The following is a 25,271-nucleotide window of genomic DNA, read 5'->3' on the forward strand; positions in this document are numbered from 1 at the left end:
TGGCTTTGGAAACAACCATTCACTGAAAAGTTATTTTGAAGAAACAGGGTTATGTGCCACAGCTAAATGAAAAGTTTAAAAACACACAGCAGCAGCAATGTGCCCTGTTCCAAATGTTATCTCACACTTCAAAGCAGCAGCTGTGAGGAATCAAACCTCCAAAATGAATATCACAAGAAGCAGGACCTTATCAAGTTTAATGTGAAAGTAATAGAGCAAGTAACAAACCATGAAGTACTGGGGGGGCATGAAATTATGATAAAATTCCTACCAGGCAAGGAAAAAAACGAACCTTCAAAAAGAAGGGAAAAACATTTTGTAAGAGCATTAATTTTCACGAAAAAAAGGACCTTTGGATCACAGAGTGAATGCTTTAAAGCTGTGTTCAAGATAGGTTTTGAAATTCGCTGGATTGTTGTTGTCCCCCCCCCCATTCTCATACACAGAGAATTCACAGCCTCAGAAAAAATTCAGCTTGAGTGATGCTCGGTAGGAAAACACACCAGCTCTGCTCTTACCTCTCCATTGTTGGCTTTTGATTTGGAAGATCTCGCATCTCATTTCTTTTAGGCAATTGCACAGATTTTTCCTAGAAAATGTGTCCTCTTTTTTTGTGTGTGCTTACCCTCACTCCTTTATTTGTGCCTACCCTCTGCCTCTTACACTGAGAGAGATGAAGGGATCATTTTATCTAATACATATCTATAGAATATACCAGATGAGCGGGGTATAAATCAAATAAATCAAATAAATCAAATAAATCAAATAAATAAATAAATACTATGCCATTGTCATGGTTTGATACTGTAACTGACTTATTTCCATCCTATGACATTTGTAGTTCACTGAGAATTCTTTGCTAAAGGGTGTACTCCCTTGAACTACAGTAGAGAAACTGAAGTATTTCCCCAAACTACAAATCTCGGGATTCGTTAGGATGAGGTCATGAAAAAGCTACACTTCCGAAAACTACAGGAAATGGCTAACAAGTCTGGAGATCACAGCATTTTCCCTTAAGAGATTAGCAACATTTTCCAGAGTGTGGATCCCCACCCCACCCCCTAGCATCTCTGGGCTCTTCTTTGGTCTCTTTGATTCATTTTAGTCTAAGTATGAGCATCTGAATTCAACCAGAAGCCAACAATTGTTAATCAATGCAACTTAAAAAACAAACAAACAAACAAACCTCTTGATTGCAGACATCCAGTTTTGCCTCCAATCAAAAGGCATCCACCAGCAGAGTGGATTCATCATCCACCAGCAGAATGGATTCATCCTCCAACCATTCTGTTTTGAAGTGTTGGAGGGCACTCTGGGGAAGATTTCAGGTGGCATAAGGGGTGCAGGAAAGGCGAGCATACAGAAATTGTATCATGCAAGCAGACATTTTCTTATGCAATGTTGGATTCAACTATCTGCTTCCATATCATCCTCTTAAATTGACTTGTCTTTGATTTTATTTGTCAGTATTGGCATGTAAGTATTAGCTCTTATAAGAACACACATACAGCTATTACATCCCCAGTCACAAACAGAGACTACTCCATTCCCATTTATATAACATTTGGATCTGGCCTTGAAGGCTTTCATTTGTAAACGGGTTACTCTGTCCTTTAGACTAGGCAAACCACTACAGTATTTTTCTATGGACAAAAATACCCTGACCATACAGTATTTGCATTGTAAATAAACTCGCAGAAACTTGGGGTTTAACTAATATAAGGCTACTTTTTTGCCAAAGGGAAGTGTTTCAGATAATACCTACACAGCAACAATTTTAATGTGCTAAAGTACATGTCTCCATTTGGCTTACTTCTTACCATCACTATACAGTGTAATTTTTTTATACTGACAATGAAAATGGTTGAGGTACATTTAGAATTTTCATAATTCAAAATAAGAATATTTAAACAATTCTAGGCAGCTACTGAATGTAGTACGTATAATACTTGTCTAGTATTTGGGATATTTGACATCCTAGCAAAAGTATACATACATTTGTTTTTATAACACATTGCAAAGATCTGTTAGTAGTTAAGACAACTTTTAATGCAGTGATACTCAATTAGGTCTGTGTTTTGTTTTTGCAGTCCCACCATGAAAGTATATTTAATGATGACATTAAATATTGTGTCTTCGCTTTCCAACCATTCCTGAACCTTCTGTGCCAAATAATGCTACATTTTACTATGGCTGTGGACAGAAACACATTTCAATAAAATAAACATTAGGAAGCAATGTCTCATGTTGTAGACTGAACAAGTCCATGGGAAGCTGAAAAGAGGTATCTCAAAATTTATTTTATCTCAAAATTAGTGTAAAATACCAAACTAGTTCAGAGACACAGTTGTGTATCTTCGAATAGAATACGTTGGAGGCCAAATCAATCAAGTAAAATTATGCTCTTAATCCACACTGGGAGATTTGCTGTTATCACTACTGAATTACAGAAAAAGAAAGTCAAATAGTTCTGACACAGAATATAAAGGTTCATGAAAAGAAAGCCTATTTGTTTGCCGTTTCCAGTGACTTTTCAGTGTTTGGACATAGGTAACATTTGCCAACACCTACAGCTTCTGGCATGTATTAACACATCAGCATCTGTTGGAGCCTCTCACAGTTCATGGGCTTATTTAAAAATAAGATCAGTTTGGGGAAAAAATGCTTTATTTCATGACATCATTATCTTGCTGTCATAAGATCACCTGGCAGTGTGAAGAAATTGGAGGTGGAATATCTAACTGTCCTCAGGTGATACATTTTTTCTCAACTGATGCTTTATAAAATCAACATGTGTGATATTTCTCACAACAAAGTAGTTTGATTACTTCTGCAAGCAGTTACAAGTTTAGGAACTTACTTCACTTACACTAACAGTCCAGTCTTTCAGCATCAAAATGCCAGTTAAGGAAAGGAAAATGAAGGATGGAGGGTCCCTTCGAGCTTTGAAGTTTTAAGATGATAATAAAGAGCTTTTTTAAAAAAAAAAACCCTCTCTTTCTCTGACACACACGCATCACTGATATCAGGGATACAAAACAAAAAGTGACATGTAGATTATGTTGATTTAATAAAAGCAGTTGTTCTCAACAGCTGGCCAAAGTAGTTGATGGTGCATTTTTACTATATTCACTTCAACATATTTTCCCCTGTCTGTAGGCATTAACAAGATTTTTTTTTTCCTTCCTTGTATATCTAATTAAATGTAGGACTGATAAAAAGGCTACAAGAAACCAGGATCTTTAGAAATAAGCCTTCATGAAATCTTACCTATGAAGGACTTGGAAAAACTTAGCATGTTAAAAACTTAGCATTTTAAAGCACCCATTGATTTCTATGGAAGTTCAACAGCATTAGCTTCAGTCTGCCATTGAATTTAGCAGGGCCATAAAGAATGCTTGACTTTATCTAGATCCTTCCATTTACCCTTTATGAATAAAGACCTCTGTACATTATCAGGACAAAAATATAAATTGTACTGGACTTGAGAGTCATATTGAGATGAATGCATACCTAACCAAAAATCTCTTTTTTCTTTTCAGGTATGCCCAGTATTTCCAGCATCGGTAGTAAGTAATAAAGAGCACGATTAGGCCAGCTTTGCTTGTTCTTCAGACATCTATTTTTTTCCCATCATCTATTTCTGTTTTCTCTAAAATATGGGTTCCTGGCAATTGGCAAACTATTGCTGACATTTTTCCTCCTGTATTTGCACATCATCGAGACTTAGCTTCAGTGGGACGTATGGATTATATGCCTCACATCACTGCATTGAATGGCAAACACAGATTCTGTGGTCACCCAGCAAAAGTGACTGTGAATTATGAGATTCCAATCATACACAGCTGTTTTTTTCCAAATAGTACACTATTTAAATTAGAAGAGTATAGAGCCGGATTTCAATGATGTGTGTTTTTTTTACATATGCAAACCAGCACAAGTACAAAAGGAGAAAATGAATAAAGGTTTGGAGTACAATACAAGCAAAAGAACAACATTTTATTACCCGAAATATTTCTCCTTTTCACTTATGCCTTTACCAATATTTATCATAAAATAATCCTGTGGCCGTTAACTTATATAATAAAACGTCTGCATTTAAACATGTTTAGAATTAAAATGCACATTCTTAAATTTTACAAATTTTACAAATTTTGAAACTGCGTACAATCATTTAAATGTTAATGCTGGGCAAAGGCCATGCTTAAATTTATGCCATTTTAACTGACATTGGATGCTAGAAACATTTAATACGAACTACTGGAAAGTTTCCTATCTCCACCCCTTTTTTAGGTTCTGGGACTTCCTAGGGCTCCATTTTGCCTTGAGGAAGTATTGAAAGCCTCAGGATGCAAGAGAGAGCTTTTAATGGTAAAAAAAATGCTACCAATGATTTTTTTTTTTTAACTGTTAAAGGCTTCCTGCAATCCAGAGGCTCCCAAAGCCTTCTTCAGGACAAGGGGGGAGGGGAGGCTGGAGACACTCAGAATCTGAAAGAGGGTATAGGAAGCTTTCCATTAATTTAAATTATTAACTTCTGGTGCCCAATCTGAGTTATGTCAGTGTAAATTTACACCAACAGAATTTTGCCCAGGAAGTCCCATTGGGTTCAAATGGCACAATCCCAGATAAGTAGTTGTAGAATTGCAGCCTAAACCTTTAAAATCTATGAAGCTACATACTTTACAATCCAGAACTGGTTTAGCCATAAGCATTCAATTCCGTATTGGCAGTACATTCAGAATATTTACTCATTTCGTTTAACCAGCACTACCATAAAAAGCACATACTTCCTTTGTCACTTGTTGACATGACATATCTGTGTTCATGATTTCCATGAGTACCCTGGATATACATATAGATCTAAATCTTTATGCATTTCTTTTGGAAGAGATACCCGTAGAGAAAAGCATATTTGTTTACCTTCCTCCATGTATCTTCCCAAATATTAATTAAAACTTTCTTCTTTGAGCTATTTCCACTCTTCAAAATGTTTCCTAGACCTAAATAGGTCTCTTTTCACAGGTATGATTCATATTTCTGAACACATCTGCTTTGATAGTTGTGTCTCCTACATTTTATCCAGGCATTGTATAGCGATCCCGTCCATAGATATATAGATTCCCCAAGAACTGTATATATTTTTTAAAAACCCAGTTGCCTATTCTTACCAAATTCTTATAGAATTTAAAGACAATCCAATGTGAAGTAATCTCAATGTATTTGCATGTCTAAATATATAACAGTTTCCCAGATAGAGATGGGTGTGAACTGTCATTTTGGCAGTTCATGCTAATTGATCCTTTGGACAAACAGATGTTCAGCATTTCCCAGCCCTGCTTCCCCTGATGGGTGCCCATTCAGAGGCCATGCTCAGAGGAGGTGAGGCAGGAAAGCTGGGTCACTGTCTCTGAGTGGCGCCTGCTGTAGAAGGCTGGGAACTGCTGAACACCTGTTCGTCCAGTGGTTCATGCCCATCTTTAATCACAGACCTTTAATATTGCCTTCCTCAGATGACATCCATATTAATAAATGTAATGTAGTCTGCCAGTTTTAATAAACCTAAAAGTGTTCCTGAGGAAGCATCTAATCACTTATGCAAAGAATTTTCCAGAGAATATGTACATCTTGACAGGTACTGTCAAATATTTGGTGTCTAAATCAGTACCTTGCATAAACTTGTGTGTTGTCTTATATTCTAGGCTTTCCCCCAATAAACATATTTATCACTCACTGCCAATACTTTAATATTTTTTGAGATAATAGTACCGTATATTGTGTGCAAGATCATTATTTTTCCATAGAATATTCGTTTTTAATGCTTTCAAATGGAGAATGGCTAAGAGACAGTCCATGCTACAGTTGAGACTTACTTATTTTCAATCCCATAGTATTCCTACTAAAATTTGTAGCATCTAAAAATCAGATGGGTGACTTTTGAAGCTGGAAAATTAGTAGTTTAACTAGTCCGGGTTCCTCTTGTAACATAAGAGAGAAAACCCTTCAAATCCCAGCTTTAGAATCATCTACTTGATATCCTGTAACATTTCTATATTGCTCTGTAATTTTAGTAAGTTCAGTTGCAGTTGTAGCTAGACAGGTTGTTCTCAAACCTAGGCCCCAAGATGTCACTGGACCACAACTCATAGAATCCCTGATCACTTGCTTTGCCTATTGAGGCTTCTGAGAGTTGAAGTCTGGTCTAGACATATACTGAAAACTGCTATATCATTATTATCATCCATCATTTGATAATCCCTTAGAATTAGTAATTGTTCCTTACAGCTATTTCAGTTGGCTCCTAATTTAAATGAAAACAAGGAGAAGCATCATTTAGAGGCTCAAGGTCCATTAACTATTTCTTGTTATAGATTAGATTTATAGATTGTCCAAATAAACCAAGCCCCAAAGCAAAAAAACAAAAACAAAAACCAATCCTCAAATAAATACTCCCATTCGGCACAATCACAAGCTTTTTCTACATATACAAAATAATCATCTTTTTTATTCCAAAGTGACATGTTCAGTTGTACAAATCACTATGAGTTTTTTAAAGAAAGACAATGTGTCTTTAAATAAATATGGAACAATGGAATGCTGAAGAATATTATAACAACAAATGCTGAAAGTTTGTGCAATCACCGATAATTATCATCATAATCATCATACCTTTATTGGCATAATAAAATAGAATAAAATAGTAAATGAAAAACCAATAAACATATAAAATCCAACTAATCAAAGTTTATAGTAGAGGATACATAGACAAGTATAAACCAAATGATCAAATATGACCCAGTTAACTAGACTTGGGTAGCATCCTTCAAACACTGATTCTAATCACAGGTAACCCAACAAAGTGGATGCAAGTGGTTGTGCTAGAAATGGCGAACAATCTTCCATGATACAAGTGCGCCAGCTCCAAGCAGAATAATCCCTGCAGAGCTCATTGGAGCCCCATGTCTTCCCTTCTTTCCTTAGTGTAACAGCGATGCATTAGAATATTATGAAGACTGAAAATTCTGTATGCCCTTCTTAATTCCCCATTTTCACTCTATGTGCGGTAGATTTTCCTAGAGTTCTAAAAAATAGCATGGCACATAAATGTGTATGTGAGGATATAGAAATTGCATGGACATCCTCCTTCCCATAATATTCTGGCCATCTGCCTGACCTTAAACCAAAGAAGGAAGGGAAGAAACAGAGTTCCACTGGGCTTTAAAGGGATTACATGGACAAGCCATGAACACAGAGTGCATGATCCAGCCTTTCTTAAGCAAGATTGAAAATGCCTCTGGTTTCTACTGGAGAGTTATATAGTTTCTTTCCTGATATGATGCAATTCTATGTATATTTGCCCAAAGTTCAGTTACTATCTTGGCTTACTCCCTTATATACGTAAGACTTTTTTTGTCCTTAGCACAGAGGCAGGAATCATACAGGCCTTGGATATTTTAGCGTATACACCAGCATCCCTGAGAATGGTGCCAGATTTTAGTGGCAAAACACACCACTGAACTTTCAGTGGCAACTGAGGGAAACATCCATTGAAATTTAAATGGCTTTTCATAGTTTGCTCACACATCTCAGTGATAAATAACAACTGTGTGTTCAGCTCAGGCAAACAGCTTATACATATTTCCCCCTCTGATTGGCAATGGGTTTGGGCAGAGGAAGTGAGGCCTGCAGGAGGTACTGCAGAGACAAAATCCTCCCACACCCATCCAAGCTGCCTTCCTTTGCTTTAAAAAATTCTTGATATCAGTGGGATTGAAATTGGCTTTACTGTGCCTGGGTTGCATGCAGTCCACAGGTATTACACATGTGTTAATAACCAACAAAAGATTTGCAATACCTGGCATCCGGCTGAAAAGCAATTCCCTAATAATTTAATAGCTGCATTGCTTCTTAAAAATGTACAGCCAGGTTTTTCCGTTTATAAATCAAGTCAGTTTTCTTCAGCTCATAAATAGGTTTAGGGCTGATTTGTTTAAGCACCATACAGCATGTTAAATGCCCACAAAACTAGGCTTGGCATGAATGCAAGTAGTGGTACGTCACCACTTTTTTTCACTGTTTTTAATGGGACGGGAGCCATTTTTGGCAGGCTTATTGAGTGAAATGCCAGATAAAAGACTTCCATTTTTAATCATGCATTATTTTCTGCCCTTGTGTTTTTTTTTCCAATATTTGCCTACTTGCCAATGTACAATATTGTAATCCTTTTGAAGGTCTGACCATTAATTTGCATGTGCTATTTAATGCACTGGGAGGGAGCAAAAGAAAGCCAGGAGGAATATCCCATTGTTTCCACATTGACAAAGACCCACTGTCATAGCTGAACAGAAATAGATAAATGGCAAAAAAATATAATTTTTGTGCTACAGACTGTCGATACTGTCTTGCATGCATGTCTGTGATTGTTTTGTTCACTTTACACTCCCATACAGCCTTCTTCACTGCATTTGCCATCTCTGAGCATCAGCAGATGTTGGCCTTTGAACACTTAATAGGGAAACTCAAATATCCTTGGATTAATTAAAGGTAATCTGAAAGGATGCTTTTTTTCTTTTGTACCTCTTCAAATTTGGCAGTTTTTTGATTTAGTACATTATGCTGGCCATGCAAATAAGACTATGAAATTATGAGCTTTGCAAGTGGACTAGTTGCACACATTACCTATTTATACCTTTAAAAGAAAAAGGGAGGGAGTGGAAGAGAAAGAAACAGCCCTACATGATTGCTTGGAGGTACCTTTTGCTTTAAGAGGGAATATGGAATAGATTTGCCCTTCAAATACGGCCACTCTTTTTTTTTCCATAGCAGATACATCAGTTACTCTACTCAGCTTACTTGTTGGAGTAATGGGAATATTGTTCACCAGTTATCTCAAATGAAAAACGTATAATCCTCTTTCCAGTACAGAGGCCAGGATTCAGTGGTGTCATTCTATAGAAGCAGATCAAGTCACCCTCACATACACTGTGAACGAGTGGGGAAACCAGGTTCCAGTTGTGTAATTGCTTGTGCAATTAGTAAGCATGCTCAGGGACCATCAAAACAAACATGCTGTTTCTTGCCAAACTGGAAGGACTAAAAGAACTGCTAGTGTTTCCCTCCAGTAATACTTCCCTGGATTTAGACAAGACGTGTTTTGCCAAATCTGACCTACTGCAACTCACAATGCTGCGTGCAGGGATATATGCATGCATACACACAAGCATACACATTTATATTAACAGAGAGAGCGAGGTAGTCCTGTGAATCATGGTAGGAGACAGACAGACAGACAGACAGACAGACAGACAGACAGACAGACAGACAGGATCCCCATGAATGCCAAGCAAAATTAATAACACCAAGCTGCTTTAATGGATTATGTGATTCCTTCCTTTATTTATGCTAATGCAATGTTTGTGTTCATTCAGGGGAGAGGTGTCTCATCTGAGAATAGATTATTCTCAGGTTATGCATCAATTTTCACTAGCTGGCTTACCACTCACCGCATTGGACAGACTGGCTCTGCTACACCTGGATCATTGCTCGGATTAGAAAAAAAGGGGGGGAGAAAAATGAAAACAAAACATTCTACATAAAAAGAATACCCATTACAATAGACGTTCATATAACATCCATAACATTCGGGTGATCAAAAGCATGCCAAGGAAAGAATAAAATATGTATATGTATGTGTGTACATATACGTATAATTTTGTATTCTCTTTGATCTTCAAGGATCTTATATTAAAGCAGGCCATCATTAATGTTTCAGCATAATGCAAAGAGTGGTTATTTTGTTTTTCTTTTACAAAAACATCCTTTCTGATTATCTGTCGGAAAATTAAAACAGAGCTTTCCCCATTAAGGTCATCTGTACCTGCTGTTGTAATAAGATCTTTCAACATTTCAAGCAGATTTGATTCCAAAGCTGATCTTTTCAACACTTTTTCAGCACTGGCTGTAAAAGAATGGTGAGATGGTTAGCAATTAATGAGTCCCAAAACCAATTTCAGAATACTGTGACCTTTTATGATCAGTTACTCTTACAAAGCACCATATGATGACCAAGTTTAAATGATCACAGCAAAAAAAAAAAAAACAATGTGTCAAACAGTACTTTTGAGACTGAACACTAGAGGTTAAAGCTTGTCCTTGTGTGCCTTCCTTTTACACATTTTCTGCAGTCAACCATTTCAGATGTGCAGGGTTGTTATACCATGTGCAGAGTGAGGAGGTGAACTTTCCACTGGATCATTTTAGCGGTTGGTGGGCTGTCATATCTTTCCCATTCCATGTGAAAAACCTAGGAAACTAGGACATCACGGATTCCAAAATTGTCTTTCCAATGTACCAGCAAGTTACATGACTGTATTTTCCTGGAAGGGTCTGCTCAAGAATGTGATATTTCTAAATAAGGCACCTCCTTCTGTAATAGCAGAAATTCTACAGTCTGGAATTCTGCCCCTACCATCTGCCCCACACCATTATTCCATTCTTTGCAGTATGTATTTTAGCCTACACAAGACACAGTTATGCAACTTGTGCACTCTTCTGTTCTACAAAATATGATCAAGGGAGAGCCATGGTCATACCTTGCAGTGCTCTCTTCCTGCATGGGCAGGATCCTTATCTGATCCTCTGCCTTCCATCTCTATGCTGTCACTGCCTGTCACATCTCTGTAGCCAAAACTCTTGTGCTAGAAGAAAGCCAGGTAGGTATATTGTCACTCAGTATTTTTGCTTCTCCTTCTGGTTTCCCATACATCCCCCATGGGAAGACGATGACCTACTTTGGAAATTTTGTTTTATTTGAGCTGTTTCATAGCAAACTGTGGCATGTAATCTGTATTCCAGGACGCTATCGTGTCACTAATTATGCTAAGTACTTTGCTCGAAAGAGTACAGTTAGGCAGAAAATAGGATTGACACGAGGCACAGAGAGCTTTGTGGCACTGATGATTACCGCCTCTGAAGCCTGTCAGTAACAGGAGTCAGAGTTTAGAAACAATATGCAGTACAATAAACAATATACTGAAGTAGAAAACACAGTCAAAGTCAGCAGCCATTCTAGTACCTTGTTTGCCAGATTGTTTTTCTTTTAATTGCCTGTTTCAGATGTGATGTATATTCTGCACATCGTCAAAGAGTAGAATGCTTCACTGCAGTTTTATGTGACCAGTTTCCTTGCAAGCTTAGGATACTGGAGAATTGTACTAAGTGCATACGGTATATACAGATTGGTTTAGGTCTCTGGCTGTGGAGCCAGAGGTTGGGAGGGCCAGACTCCATAATCCATAGGAGTCCTTCCAGCTCTGCAGCTCTCTCTCTCTTCAGTATTCAGGAAGAATTAAATAGAAACCCCACTCCTTATCATAGTCAGCAAAGGAACAAATGACACCCATACATACTTAACAAATCATGTATTGATTATCTGAACTCAAGAGATGTTGGTATTTAAACTAGCTTTGACAGATTTATGAACAGGAATGCCTTTTTTAATATAAAGAAAGTTAAAAGCTTTATGGAGACAAATTGGATCCAAGCCACCAAGCTCAGGTAGGCAGGCTGTACCCCTTTCTGTTATACTGTTTCTCCTCCCCTTAAGTAGCTGTTGACCTAGTGGACAACCAACCAACCCATCACTGCAGGTAAATTAAAAAGATCATCTATGCAGATCTCCCTTATTGTGCCTGCTTTAACTGTAACGGACATCATTCGCTCTTCCAAAATGATAGTGTTCTTGTTCTGTGTAAACAGGACAAATGATGATTGTCATCTGAGAGAAAATATTATTAGTAGGACTAGTTGCAGTAGCAGTCAGAAATGCCAGTTTGTGCAGAATCATGCCCTTGCCTGAATTTTGCTGCTGAAGAATAAGCACTTATGATCAATCAAAGTGGAGTAAGCTTCCAGTGCTCCAGACCTTATAGGAATCATCTCAGAACATTGTTCTCACAATGTTTAGTGATATAGTTTCGTGCTTACCATGTGATAAAGGGTAACAATCCTTTCACTGCATGACTGATGATGGACAACACTTACCAATTGTTGGCTGAAATCCTATTGCTTAGCATAGTAAGTCACAACCTGAGTAAGCTCATTTGAATCAATGAAACGTACCAAAGTGTTGGCTTACCAAATACTTACTGATTCAGTGGGCCTACTATAGCAAAGCCTACTAAACAAAACAACATTATGTTTCACATTTAAGGTTTACGGGGGGGGGCAGGGTAGAAAGCAAGAATCCTTTCCTTGAAACAACTGCTTTCATATATTTTTGTATATTTGTTCGTGTCTGTGGGTGAAACCCTTTCCAGTGTCCTTTCCCTTGTCTAAAGAAGGCTTTGCATTAATTGTGTAAACATGTGTGGTCGAGAAACAATCTTCATGTCTTCATTTCCTTTTTATCTTAAATGGCCATGCATGCACATAGTACTGGGGTGGCTGGGTGTTGAACAACCTTCAGAGAAAACAATTGAGCATGGAAAGTTGCTGGCTCATGCTGAGGACACGTCCTTGTACCTGTTTTATTTAAAAGCAAAAATATCTGAAAAATCTGGTAAGGTCATGTGTCATAGGGCAGCTCAAATAGTAGCAGCAGTTTGTAGATTGAGGCAGGGGTTGATTCAAACTCACTCCCAGAGTTGGAGCAATAAAATAGCCCCCCCACACACACACATACACCAGTCACAAGCCACCTAAACCGTTCTTGCCACCAGCCAAATCTAGCGTGAAGCAATAGTAAGAAATTTTTTTCTACCCTTTATTTTGTATTTCCAAATTAGTTCTCTGAAAGGAAGCCTGCTCAAAAATGTAGGTTGGTGCATTTTTTAAAAAATAGCCTACAGTGTACTAAGAAATTGCAGGGGTTTTTTTCTTTTGCAATGCAGGAAAGTCGGCACTTATGCACAGCTGTCTGTTTTGTCAGTCCAATAGCAAGGCTGTGGCATAAATTGGGATCAAAATTATTGGCCATGCGGCTAGTCAATTCCAGAAGCTATAGTCCAAAAAAGAAACATGTCCAAACTCTGTAGCAGATAATTCACAAGAAATTCCGTGTACCCGAGTTCTTTGACATACTGCATGTCAGGTGTTTAACCTACTCTGTACCCCTTATGTATGGGGCAATTGAATTTAAAAAACAAACAAACAAACAGTATCCACCATATTAATTGCTTTAACTAGAAACTCAAGCCTTACCATTTAGAGCCACAAGGAGAAGAATCAGGCAGTATGCTCTAAGTATTCAAGAGCACTGATGCCTTGGAGCACACACTCAAACTGCAGTTGTTTTCAGGACCAGAACTGAGCTTAACTTGCTGCCATTGCTGAACTGAAGGCCAAATTAGACATTCTCTCGACAGATGGCTTGCAGCTACATGCTTGATAATTTATCCTTACCTGATCACAAGCTCATGACTTCTCTCCACCTGTTCAGCACTGTTTTATGGGAACAATCCTAACCAAAAAAAAAAAAAAAAAAAAAAAAAAACTCACGTAGATGAGGAAGAGAGGCTTATTTATCTCTACCACCATGTGCCATCAGAGCCAATTTCTTGGAGGAAGGAATGTGGCTAGAACGCTTGACGCAAAAACCTCTGCTTCCTTATGTGGAATGGTGTGAGGGTGCCATCTTGTCTTTCACTTCAGGCAGCAAAATGCCTTTGGCTCAGTGAAGGCAACGGTGATAATGGCGATCTCTGAAATAGCCCTGTAAATTCTTAAAGGAAGAAGAAGTGGGGAGGAAAAACTTCTCATTTTGATATCATTGTATCCCCCAGTGTGTCAAAAACAAAAACACAGGCACTCTGGCTTACTTGCAGCACTTCCTTTACAACTTTATGGAGTAAATCTATCTCACATTTCTCTTTTCCTACAAAATTCAACTTTTCCTAGAATCACTTTATCTTCCAGTGAGTTTCCTCTTCTCAATACTGTATATATCTAACAAACAGCTGCCTTTAGTTATTAAAGTGAAATTCTCTGGAGCAAAACATTTAGGGCTTTCTTTCTGTCAGCAGCAGCAGCATTAGCCCCACTCCTCCGGAAAAAAAAAACCCTGGTATTTGCTTTACCTTTTTATTCCTCCCTTGAGCAGCAAGAGCAAAAATAAACAAACAAACACAGTATATTTAAATAGCAAGAGGGGGTTCAGTCATCTTGGAGGATTGGATATCAGCAACAAATTTAGCAACTGCTACAGAGAAATATGGATTCTTATCTTCTAAGAGTGTAGGGACAGGGTCTTCAGAGAAAGGTGCTTCCGATAAATCAAATAAAGGTTTAATAAAACACAGTTGCCTAAAAAGGGCAAGAATGCAGAATATGTGAAAAGTGTCCAGCCCAGTGTTGTGGATCTGCTTTAGAAAATCTAGTATTTTGTGCATTTTAAAAACACAGTGGTACCTCGCTAGACGACAACTTCGCAAAACAACGAATCCGCATGATGATGAGGTTTGGCAATCGCTATAGCGATTCGCAAAACAGTGATTCCAATGGGCGATTTTCGCTGGACAATGTTTGGGTCCCTGCATCGCAAACCGTTTCTTGCAAGACGATGATTTTAACACTGATCGGTGCTTCACAAAACGGGTGTTTTCAGGACCGATGCTTCTCAGGGCAGCCATTTTAACAGCTGATCGGCGCTTCGCAAAATGGCTTCCCTATGGGTGATCTTCGCAAAATGACAACGATTTTTCCCCATTGGAACACATTAAATGGTTTCAGTGCATTCCAATGGGGAAAAGGTTTTCACAAGATGATGTTTTCGCTAAACAGTGATTTCTATGGAATGGATTATCATCGTCATGCGGGGCACCACTGCATTGGTCTTTTGCACAATTTGTTTGTGTGTGAAATACAACATTTTTATACAGAATACATTTCCATTAATTATTTGCAAAATGCAAAAGCAAAAAACCCACACAGCACAAAACCTCTTGTAACATCACTCACCAGAGAGAAGTTTATGATGTATTTTGTTTTCATCTGCGACAATGAAATAAGCAAAGATTTACACCCCTTCCATGACTAGTAGAACTGTTAATATTATTCCCCAGGAAACTTTTCTTTCCCTTGTCTAAAGATGTCTTCCCCTAAATGGTTGCATTAGGCAGTGGTTCTTAACCTTGGGTTACTCAGGAGTTTTGGACTGCAACTCCCAGAAGCCTTCACCACCAGCTGTCCTGACTGGGGTTTCTGGGAGTTGCAGTTCAAAAGCATCCAAGTAACAAAGGTTAAGAACCACTGGCATTAGGCATCCTTCGGTCTTGAAAGGTAAAGTGCTCTATACGGAGGACCGCTAAATGGTAATAGACACCTATTTGTTGTAGCACATGGTTTTCCTCCCCTTCAGTTCTTTTATTTAGCATGCTTTGTTTTATGATTGGTCATTGGAAGATAAGTATGGGTCAGTTTGCATGTCTCTTTGCTAAAGCACATGCATCTAAGGAAATCGCATCATAATAGGGTTAATCTTAGGGAATGTGCATTTCACATAAGGTATCATCTGACCCCAGGCCATCACTACCTGTTGTTGCAAATTCCATAGCTGAACTATGCACTATGTGAAAAAGAGCCTCACCTTGATGTCTTAGTTCTCCTGCCAGACAGTTCCAGTAACATACTGTAATTACTGGTTTTATAAGGGAGAAAGAAAAGGTGCTCCCTCTCTTTCTCCACAATGTACATAATACTATGCATCTTCCTCATGCCTCCCTCCTTTGCCTTTTTTTCTGAGTTTAAAAAGGACTCAAACATCCTTTTCCCATAGATGATCTCCAGCCTTTAGATCACTTTGGTTACCCTTTCTGCCTCTTTACACATTAACATACATGAGCCTTTTGAATGTTTCTAGGTGAAGATGCTTGATCGATCGATCGATCGATTGATTGATTGATTGATTTAAAATATTTCTATACCACCTTTCCCCCCAAAAGGAACCAAGGCGGTTTATAACATTAAAACAGTATTTAAAAGTTAGAAACAGTAAGTATACAAATATTTTAAAAATACTTTTAAAAGTATTATATTAAAATGGTAACTAATATTAAAATACATTTAAAACAACAGAGCACAAAAGTCCATTTAGAAACCCCTCTCAGACCACGAGTCATTAAGGGAAAATCTGCCTGAAGAGAAAGGTCTTTGCCTGCCTGCAGAAGGACAGCAAAGATGGGGCCAGCCTGGCTTCCCGTGGGAGGGAGGTCCAGAGTCTGGGAGCAGCGACAGAAAACGTCCTCTCCTGCATTAGCTTTGTCAGTAAGAAAAGAACTTGAATTTGGTTGAGTAATTTACAAAGAAAGGCAGTGGGATACTCAAAAGTGATCTTTATCCTATAATAATAAACTTTCCTAGCAACATTCCATCTAAATTTCAGCCTCACTGGGTGGGGCTCTGCCCCTCACACTCAGAACTCCGGACCCCACGTGACCAGAACCAAAGGGGCTGAAAACAGTCACTGTGGACGCACAGAGGAGGAGGAGCCCTGCACGGAGGGGGGCAGAGGTGTGCAAGCACACCTTAGAATAAACCTTGTTTTCTAGGGTTTTTTTCTTTTTTTCTTTTTTAGGAAAGGCCCCTTTTTATAGACTAACATTTCTTTATGAGCAGCACCTTTTTAGAAGAGGAAATCTATTCATGTTCCACAGATTTGGTGCAGGACAACCATAATGACTGGGCATTCATACTTGCCGATAAAGACTGTGTTCACTTCCCAATCACCAAATACGAAGTGAAACAGACTAGTTTGGAAATGGCAGGTAGGACCTTGCTATGATAATCAGATGTTTGCAGTGCTTAGATACAGTAATTCCATCTTCTAATAATACGCTGTCTGTAATGTATGATTTACTTGAGGTAAACATTCATAACTCCCCTTTGAATCCCTGGCCTAATTTCATTCTGAGGCTCTGTCAGACACTAAATGGTTGCCTAGACAGTGTTGGCCAGTGTAGCTCAGGTGCTTGCTACTACAATGAAATAAGCCTGCCAGAATGCAGAGCGTTCAGTACTGTAGTCACTTCTTTGGAATATAATTCCCAAAACCCATCTGCCAGCATGGCCACTGGAATAACAGTGCAGATAAGTTCATCATCAAGCTCCACCCAGCTCAGAAAACAAAAGGAGGATGATCCAGAAATAATTCATATTAACCACGAGCTTGTGCCTCAAAGGAAGACAACACCAGACTGCTTGATTAGGAGTTTAAATTTTTCAGATGATTTGGGATGAAAATTCAAGTCTCAGAGGAAATGTTTAGACATTATTTAACTGTAAGGCATGTCAATACCTAACAATGGCCAAAACATCAGATATTCCACAATTTAGGCAAATTGGGACCTTTTGAACATTGTAGAAAATAAATAAATAAATAAATGCATGCATGCATGCATGCATGCATACATACATACATACATACATACATACATACATACATACATACATACATACATACATACATACATACATACATACATACATACATACATACATACATACATACATACATACAAAGTGGGCCCTCTGGAAAATTAATCCAGCTAGCCGTACAGTGCAATAAAAGAGAATGAGAGAGTCTTTTGCCAGTTGACCGGCTGGTTCCTCCTTTTTCTTCACATTGTCAAGCAGAGGTGTGCAAAGTGCGGCTGATGGATTATGTCCAAGGGCCAAAGTGTGGACACCCGGCATCCCTACTCCCAAAATATTTTTTTTTCTATTAGTAGTTGCAGTAATAGTGGTAACATCACTACTACTACGGTTTTTTTTTCCTTTTTTTCTGGGGAAATATTGTCTGGAGACATAAGGGAAATTTTACCATGCTTGCCCTCCACTCTATTTTTGGAACAATTGGAGAACAGTCAAAAATAAAATAAAATGGTTCGATTGTTTTCTGCAACCACTGGCAGATATAGTGGGATGGTGTGGTTTTTTTCAATTTAAAAAACTTGGGAGGCTAGGGAAGAAAGGAGAAGTGTGACCCTCCAAAGTGCAGGAGTGGCCCCCAGTTTTCTGGAATTTGCACACCTTCCTATAGGTTAGTAAATCATAGGCTGTAAGAGAGGGGAGAATTTCACCACACTCCCTGGGCTACAGTGTCAGCCAGTGTCCACCAGGAGAATTTTTCCTTATTTCTATCCCGCATTCAGCAGTGTGAGTCCCACCTTTTTATATAAATATGATGGGGGTTACAGGTTATTTGGCTATTACAAAAGGGAATCGCAACTCAAAAGAGGTTGAGAAATGCTGATCTATACCAAGGATGGGAAAGAAGGTAGTCCTTTAGCTGCTCAATAAAACTCCCATTATCTCTCACTGCTGCTTGTACTACTGGGAGTTTGAGCCCCCAAAATGTCTGAAAAGCCACAGGGACTCCAGCTCTGCTGTAGGCAGTGGAGTCTCTCTCTCTCTCTCTCTCTCTCTCTCTCTCTCTCTCTCTCTCTCTCTCTCTCTCTCTCTCTCTCCTGGCACTGTTCTGCCCTATGATCCATATTATATACTACAGGAAAAAAGAGGACAGCATTCCCCTGAGGTGTGCTGTGCTGTTTTTGCCCTGCCCATAGTACAATGGCTAAATTCCAGAAGCATCACCACCAGAAGCAGCAACACTCTCTTTGGCTGCACCGTGCTACTGTCCATGGCTTTTCAGTGACTCCAGGATAAGGCTACCGGTCTAGATCTGTGCTTTTCAGACTTTGTTCAAAATCAGGACTATAAGAGAGCGCAGTTTTTCTTGGGACAAAATTGTAATTTTAGACCATTGTGGACAAAGAACTAAGTAGAAATAAAAAAGTGAGATTTATCTTTTGATAAACACAAGATCTGAAAGATACAGCATGAGAAGTCAGAGTTTAAGACCAGTTCATCACACTATTTTTTTTCTTCATCAAATAGTAAGATAAGGACACTTTTTGGAGATGGAGACAAATGGGAAAAGTTAGCTTTTTAAAGTCTACAGCTCCCAAAATTCTACAACTGCCACAGTCACTGTCCACAGCCACTCAACCTGTGAAGCCTAAGCAGCTCCTATGGGTAATGCATGAACTCTAATTCATGGATGGGGAAAGGGTATCTCTAAGGTCATGTTGGACTGCAAACCCCATAATTTCTCAGCAATGACAGGTAGGAGTTGGAAGTCCAGCAGATCATATGTTCCCAAGCCCAGAAATAGTCCCTTCAGGCAAACAAAGGTGGGGGTGTTCAAACCCATTTTTGCTGAGCAGCATAAGAAGAAAGACAGGAGACAATTCTTAAAACAATTCAAATCCACAGGCCATGCGTGCAATTTGATGAGAGAGTCTTTGTTAGGCAACTTCCAGTTTGAATTTGGTAATGCCAGCAAATAGAGTAAGTTGAGGATTAGGAAGGAACTGAGATCCAGTTTCTCACGCCTTCAGTTTCCCCTGAGTTTGAATAAGCTTCCCCTCCCTTTTCTTTGAACATTCAAGGTTTTGGTGAGAGGTTACACTGGCCATCATGGAAGCCACCCTAGGGTGGAGGCTCCTGCTCCTGAGTTGCAGGGCTTCAAGGTCCCAGACATCTGGCTGAAGATCCAGCAGCCCCTCTCATGTGCATTTACAGGGCCCTCATAATTAGATTTCTCGTGGGTTGAAGACAATATCTGGGAACAGTTTCCTACTGTTGTTTTCTCTGCGATCACAATAACTAGACCTGGAACAGCTGCAAGGGAAAACCAGCAGTTGCTTAGCAACTACAGTGTTCATTTTCTTTCCCTGGAAGAGGCCTAAGGGCAGCAGCAATTAGTGTGACCAGATGCAAAAGACTCCTGTGCTTTTAATAGTTGTGGAGAAGAGATTTCAGCAGGTGCAGGTTGTCAAAGGGAGGTGAGCAGTTTTACACCTGCTGGAAATCCCTCTGCTATAGGATAGTTAAAGGTACATGAGCCCTGTCTTCCTGTGTACCTTGTTACCCTAGCAACACTCTAGATCTTCTCTTTCAAAAACAACTGGTTCATTTATTTATTTCCACAATGACCTTTGGGAAACCCATCTGCCTAGCCATTTTTGGATTTACAGGGGCTTCAGCTTAGAGCAGAAGAAACTTTGCAGAAAAGTATATTCGCGAAGGCTTTCACGGCCGGGATCTAATGGTTGTTGTGGGTTTTTCGGGCTCTTTGGCTGTGTTCTGAAGGAACACGGCCAAAGAGCCCAAAAAACCCACAACAACCATTTGCAGAAAAGCATGGTAAGATGGCCACTTACAGACTATACCCCTATAAGACAGGAAATGCATCACCACACAGGACAAAAAAAAAAAGAACCATGTGGCAAAATGGTCTATGATAATTTATATGAATAGACACAAATATAAAAATGTAACTGTAATTTAAATAGAAATGCAATGCATAGTGGACAGCATGGTTTGGCAGTGCATGTGATTTCTCAGTCATGTGTTGTTGGAACTGTCAATTGACATCTACATATCATCTTGGGGATTTTATTGGAGACCTTGCATGATTAGCATGGAGTGGTGGGGTGGAGGACATAGGCCTTAGTAGATTAAGAATGGCAAGTACTCAGCCCTCAGGCCGTTTTTGGACTGCCATTGGCCATGTTGGCTGGGATATTCTGGAGTTTTAGTTTTAAAGATGTTTCCTATCTTCACCATGGGTGAGAGACGTGGAGAGTTGAAGTCCTGCAAGAGTTGAAGGGGCGAAACATTCCTCCCACAAAGCAGAAGAAGGTTTCAAATAGAGGACTTCATCCTGACATCCCTTAAAATAGAGGATTATTTTCTGTAAAATAGATTATATGGCTCCCTAGAACATGGATTGCAGCTGGTGACCAGTCTGGAAAAATGAGGAGTAAGAATGTTTGCCACTATGCTATGAAAAGTGCCACCCGCTGATTACAGTATGACCAGTGGTTCACTGATCTGTGAGCGCAAATGCATCATTCCTGGTCTATAAACACAGTTGCATCATATTCTGAGCTCCAGAATAGGTGTAGCCAGGTCTGAGTATTTTTAACATAACACTCAAAGTTTCCTTTCTTCCTTGTTTATAATAAATGTATGCATTTAGCTTATTTTAGCTTAATAATGCATAATAAATGTTCACTAAGTGTTTAGCTTCTTGGGTCCTTCTAAAGAGAAAGGTGCGGTAAAATATATATATTTATATTTTACCCTGCCTTTCTCCTTAGAAATAAATTATAAATATATATAAATATTTATTTATTTATTTATCTATCTATCTATCTATCTATCTATCTATCTATCTATCTATCTATCTATCTATCTATCTATCTATCTATCTATCTATCTATCTCAAAACTGTTGCTGTTGACAAACCAAAGTACTCCACTTATGAGCGCTACAGCATGGGAAGAACCCCCCCCCTTTTTTTTTGGCAGGAGTCAAGATCTGTGAAAATGGAGAGCTTACTTCACTGTACAGTGGTGTGGGAAATCACCTCACTGTAGATTTCCACAGGGAAAAGTCTCTTTGTTTGCTAGCCCTATACTTATTATTTATTAAAGCAGAGACTGTTTAAAGAGTGTGTATTTTCAGTACATTACTACTGCACATAGCAGATACAACAAAATTTGAGTTACATGAAGAAAAACATTACATATCAAATGTGAGATCTGCCTCCTCTTACCAGATTTATCAAGCCAGGTGTGTTGATGAATATTCTGGTATGAAAGCTGTGAAGTGCAGACATATTTCCCCTGATTTACATGCATGATGCACATCTGAGAAATGTACCTCATGCTGCCTGTTGCTGTGGCATTTCTCTTCTCAGGACACATCATTAAAATTATTACCTGTATGCAAAATAATAATTTCTACATAGGGTGCCTTTCTTGACGTGTAAGAGAAGGACCATGTATTCCAAGCCCAAGTGCTTTTTTCTTAGGTGTTGTTAGGATCAGTTCTCTCATCTGCCAAAATGGGTGAGTAATGCCTTTAAAATAGCAAAAAACAGGCAAACTTTGAGTCCTTCTTCAAGCCCAAGTATTGTAGGAGCTTGTGAGGGCAAGGACTGAAAAGTCCAAAAATCATCCTGACCAGACATTGAGGCTTTACATTCTGTCAAATAAAATGGCAAGATGGCAGTTGTAAAATTGGTGAAGTGTGAGATGTCGGGTTTCACCTGAGGGGATGTAGAATCACTTACCTTCCTCCATTTATATAGACAAAGTGCTGCTAGTCTCTTAATGCTTCTCATTCAGTAACCCTTTTGACAGCAAAGATCTAACCTAAATTGCCATACCATGCATTTAACAACCTGAAATGATTTGCAGTGTTGTTTAATGTTCCTTGTATGTGTCCCGTTTTATTAATGGCTGATGTTAGTGCTTTCATTTTCATATGCAAGTGATAAAGTTAAAGATAATAATTACATGTTGTCAGGTCAGTTTATGGCAACCAGAGTACTAGTTTTTTTAAAATATTGTTTTTTCTATAAAAAACACACACACACAACAATTCTATAGAGTACTCAGGAGTTGGTTGGTCGGTTGGTTGGTCAATCAGTCGGTCGGTCGGTCGGTCGGTCGGTTGGTTTGATTTGTATACTGCCCATCTGGCTTCATAGGCCACTCTGGGCAATTCACAATAAAACAAGAACAATAATCAGCAACATTAAATTATAACAAAATAAACAACAAAATAAAATAATAAACATGTACTAAATATAACTTAAAAATAAAACATAAACATTTAACAAAAAACAGTCAAGATGGCGGAATTGGAGTTGGTAAGTACTGTACTCTGTTCTGTAGACAGAATATTCTGGAAGGCCTGCCTGAATAGCCAGGCTTTTCAGCAATCTCTTAAAGATAGACAACAAAGGGGCCAGGCAAATATCAGGCAAGAGTTTATTCCAAAGGCATGTTGCAATCACTAAAGAATCCCAATTCCTGGTCTTTTTCCTGGCCTCAGGGTCAATGTTCTCAACCGTTCATCTTGGGACATGTGAGTAGGGCGAGCAAATCCCATTGGAAGAAGGCATTCTGCCAGATATCTCGGTCCCAAACTGTTAAGGATCTTATATATTAATACCACTATCTTGAAGATGGCAAAGAGAGGTAACCAATGCAAGGGGGCCAGAGTGGAGAAGCTATGTTGGTACAGAGTACTCAGAAGTGGTTTGCCATTCCCTTCTTCTGGGGACATCCTGGGACTGTCCAGCTTGTGCAAGGCCACACAGGCTGGCTCATCCCCCAGGAGATACAGTGGGGAATGGAACTCCTGACCTGCAGCCAGTTACCCAGCTAAGTGAGCTATCCTACCAGTTGTGGATAATGCTTATAGCTTATCAACTGATTTTGCTTATCCATCTCCTGTGGAGATTTTGTGAGATTATCATTAAATTGATGCTCTTTTAAAGTTATTACTCAGGCCATCTCGTGAATGAGTTCTCACTTCATATATTAAAAATTTCACATTTTTTGAAAGATTTGCAGAAATTATCATGAACTTTTTCCAGTGAAAATTTGGAAAATCCATGATAGTGGATGCCTCCAGAGTCACCATCATTTGCGAGACCAAAACTGGAAGGAAAACTTCATGATGTCACCTCTTACTCTATATGTTGCCACCTTTTTAGTTTTGTGCATAGATATACTGTAGATTTAATCTATGGGTGAAGCTTTCCCCCATTACTACATTTTTATTGAATTTAATTTTGTCGACCATTCAAGCTGTTAAAGTTACAGAGCCACTACCCTTTAAAGGATGATCTCCCTACATTCATTAGTGGAAGAGGCTAGATGTACAAGATCATGCCCAGTTCAGGAAATAGCTTCTTTGACCTGCTGATTTTCAGTGAGCAGTAGACTGTTGGGGAGTCAGAATGTTCTATCTGTAAATAGATCAATTCTATAGTTTCAGGAATTCTACTTCAGTGAAATGATGTGAAGCTATCAGTTTGATTTTATAAGAGACCTCATTTTTTTTCTTTTGATAATAACTGCTGAAAATCTGAAGATACTTTCGGATGAATGTGGAGGGCAGATGTCCTTCCAGAAAATGTGTAGTGTTGTTTGCTCAGGTAGGTGAATCTCTGCTTTTATATCTTTCCAGAATGGAAAATTTCAGGTGAGATGTGGGAGATCTGTAGTCAAAATTTAGAGTGAGTGGAAAGAGCCCCTGTAAATTTAGAGGCTGCAAAAGTGGAGAGTTATATCAGGAGCTGGGAAGTCACTTTAAAAAGAGATGTGAAATTCACCATTTCCTTGAGCTAACAGAACATACACCATGCTAGGCTGATGATAACTGATAAAAACTCCAGCAGTTTTCATAAAATGAAACAATATTATGGTCACACACACACCCTCCCAAAAGCCCCAAATATCCCTTAGGTTCTCTTCTGTGGGGAGGCATGGGAGAAGTTGTTGATTTTCAAAATCAAAGTTATCATCACTGGGATTATTTTACTGCCAGTAGCAATTTTCAGAAATCCCCATCACACAATGGCCTCCCCACATTGAAAGGAATCCCAAGAGAACATTGGGGAGCCACTGGAAATTTTTAATTTCCAAAAAACTGCCATAGCTGATGACATCGCCAGCCTTATATGATGTAAATTCCACTACTGGATATCAACCATAGTGTCATGCATTGTATGTGTGGCCCTTTCTTCACGGGATATACTGTATCATCTGCCATTATCCTTAGAACAACCAGTTTTCCTGTTGGCTAAAAATAAGCACCTGCTATAATGAGTTAATGTGAGGCATAGGTTGTGCTGGCCTGACCTAAAACCCTGAGTCCCATTGTTCAGTAGTTAAACTGCAGTATTGCAATCAAGCCCCTGTTCACAACCTGAGTTTGATCCCAACAAGCTCAGGTAGGCAGTTCAAGGTTGTCTCAGCCTTCCATTCTTCCAAGGTCAGTAAAATGAGTGCCCAGCTCATGGGGGGTGGGGGGTATTGCAATGTTCCTTGCATAATTATGTTGTAAACAATCCAAAGAGTGCTCTAACACTATGGGACAGTATATAAGACAGCAGAAGAAGGAAAAGGAGCAAGGGGAGGGGAAGAAAAAGAAGAAATGTAACAATCTTAAGAAAATTCCAGAGAGGTGGCAACGATAGTGATGGTATGCACTGTAAGCTAAGCTTTTGTAACAATGACCAAATCCCTATTGCTTAGCTTAGTAAATCGCACTAGAGTACTAAACATATTAAGAATAAAATAAAACCAGGGCCAGCTGAAGACATTTGGTAACGAACAAAATGGTGAACACTGCAACACTGGAGGCATTCAAGCCACCTGACAGATATCCTTTGATTTGTATTCCTGCGC

At 38.9% G+C, this 25,271-nt stretch overlaps 1 protein-coding gene across 9 annotated transcripts in view; it reads left to right on the top strand.

Annotated features, from left to right (window-relative positions):
• Window positions 1-25,271, top strand: part of NTNG1 (netrin G1) — a 314,667-nt gene that overhangs the window by 225,569 nt on the left and 63,827 nt on the right. For all 9 annotated transcript variants that reach the window (XM_078391824.1, XM_020784658.3, XM_020784655.3 and 6 more), the window contains exon 5: window positions 3,543-3,569. In XM_078391824.1, coding sequence (XP_078247950.1) covers window positions 3,543-3,569 — 27 coding nt within the window. The remainder of the gene's footprint in view (window positions 1-3,542; window positions 3,570-25,271) is intronic.

The sequence above is a fragment of the Pogona vitticeps genome, chromosome 4 (genome assembly GCF_051106095.1).
Source record: "Pogona vitticeps strain Pit_001003342236 chromosome 4, PviZW2.1, whole genome shotgun sequence".
In the NCBI taxonomy this organism is placed as follows: Eukaryota; Metazoa; Chordata; class Lepidosauria; order Squamata; family Agamidae; genus Pogona; species Pogona vitticeps.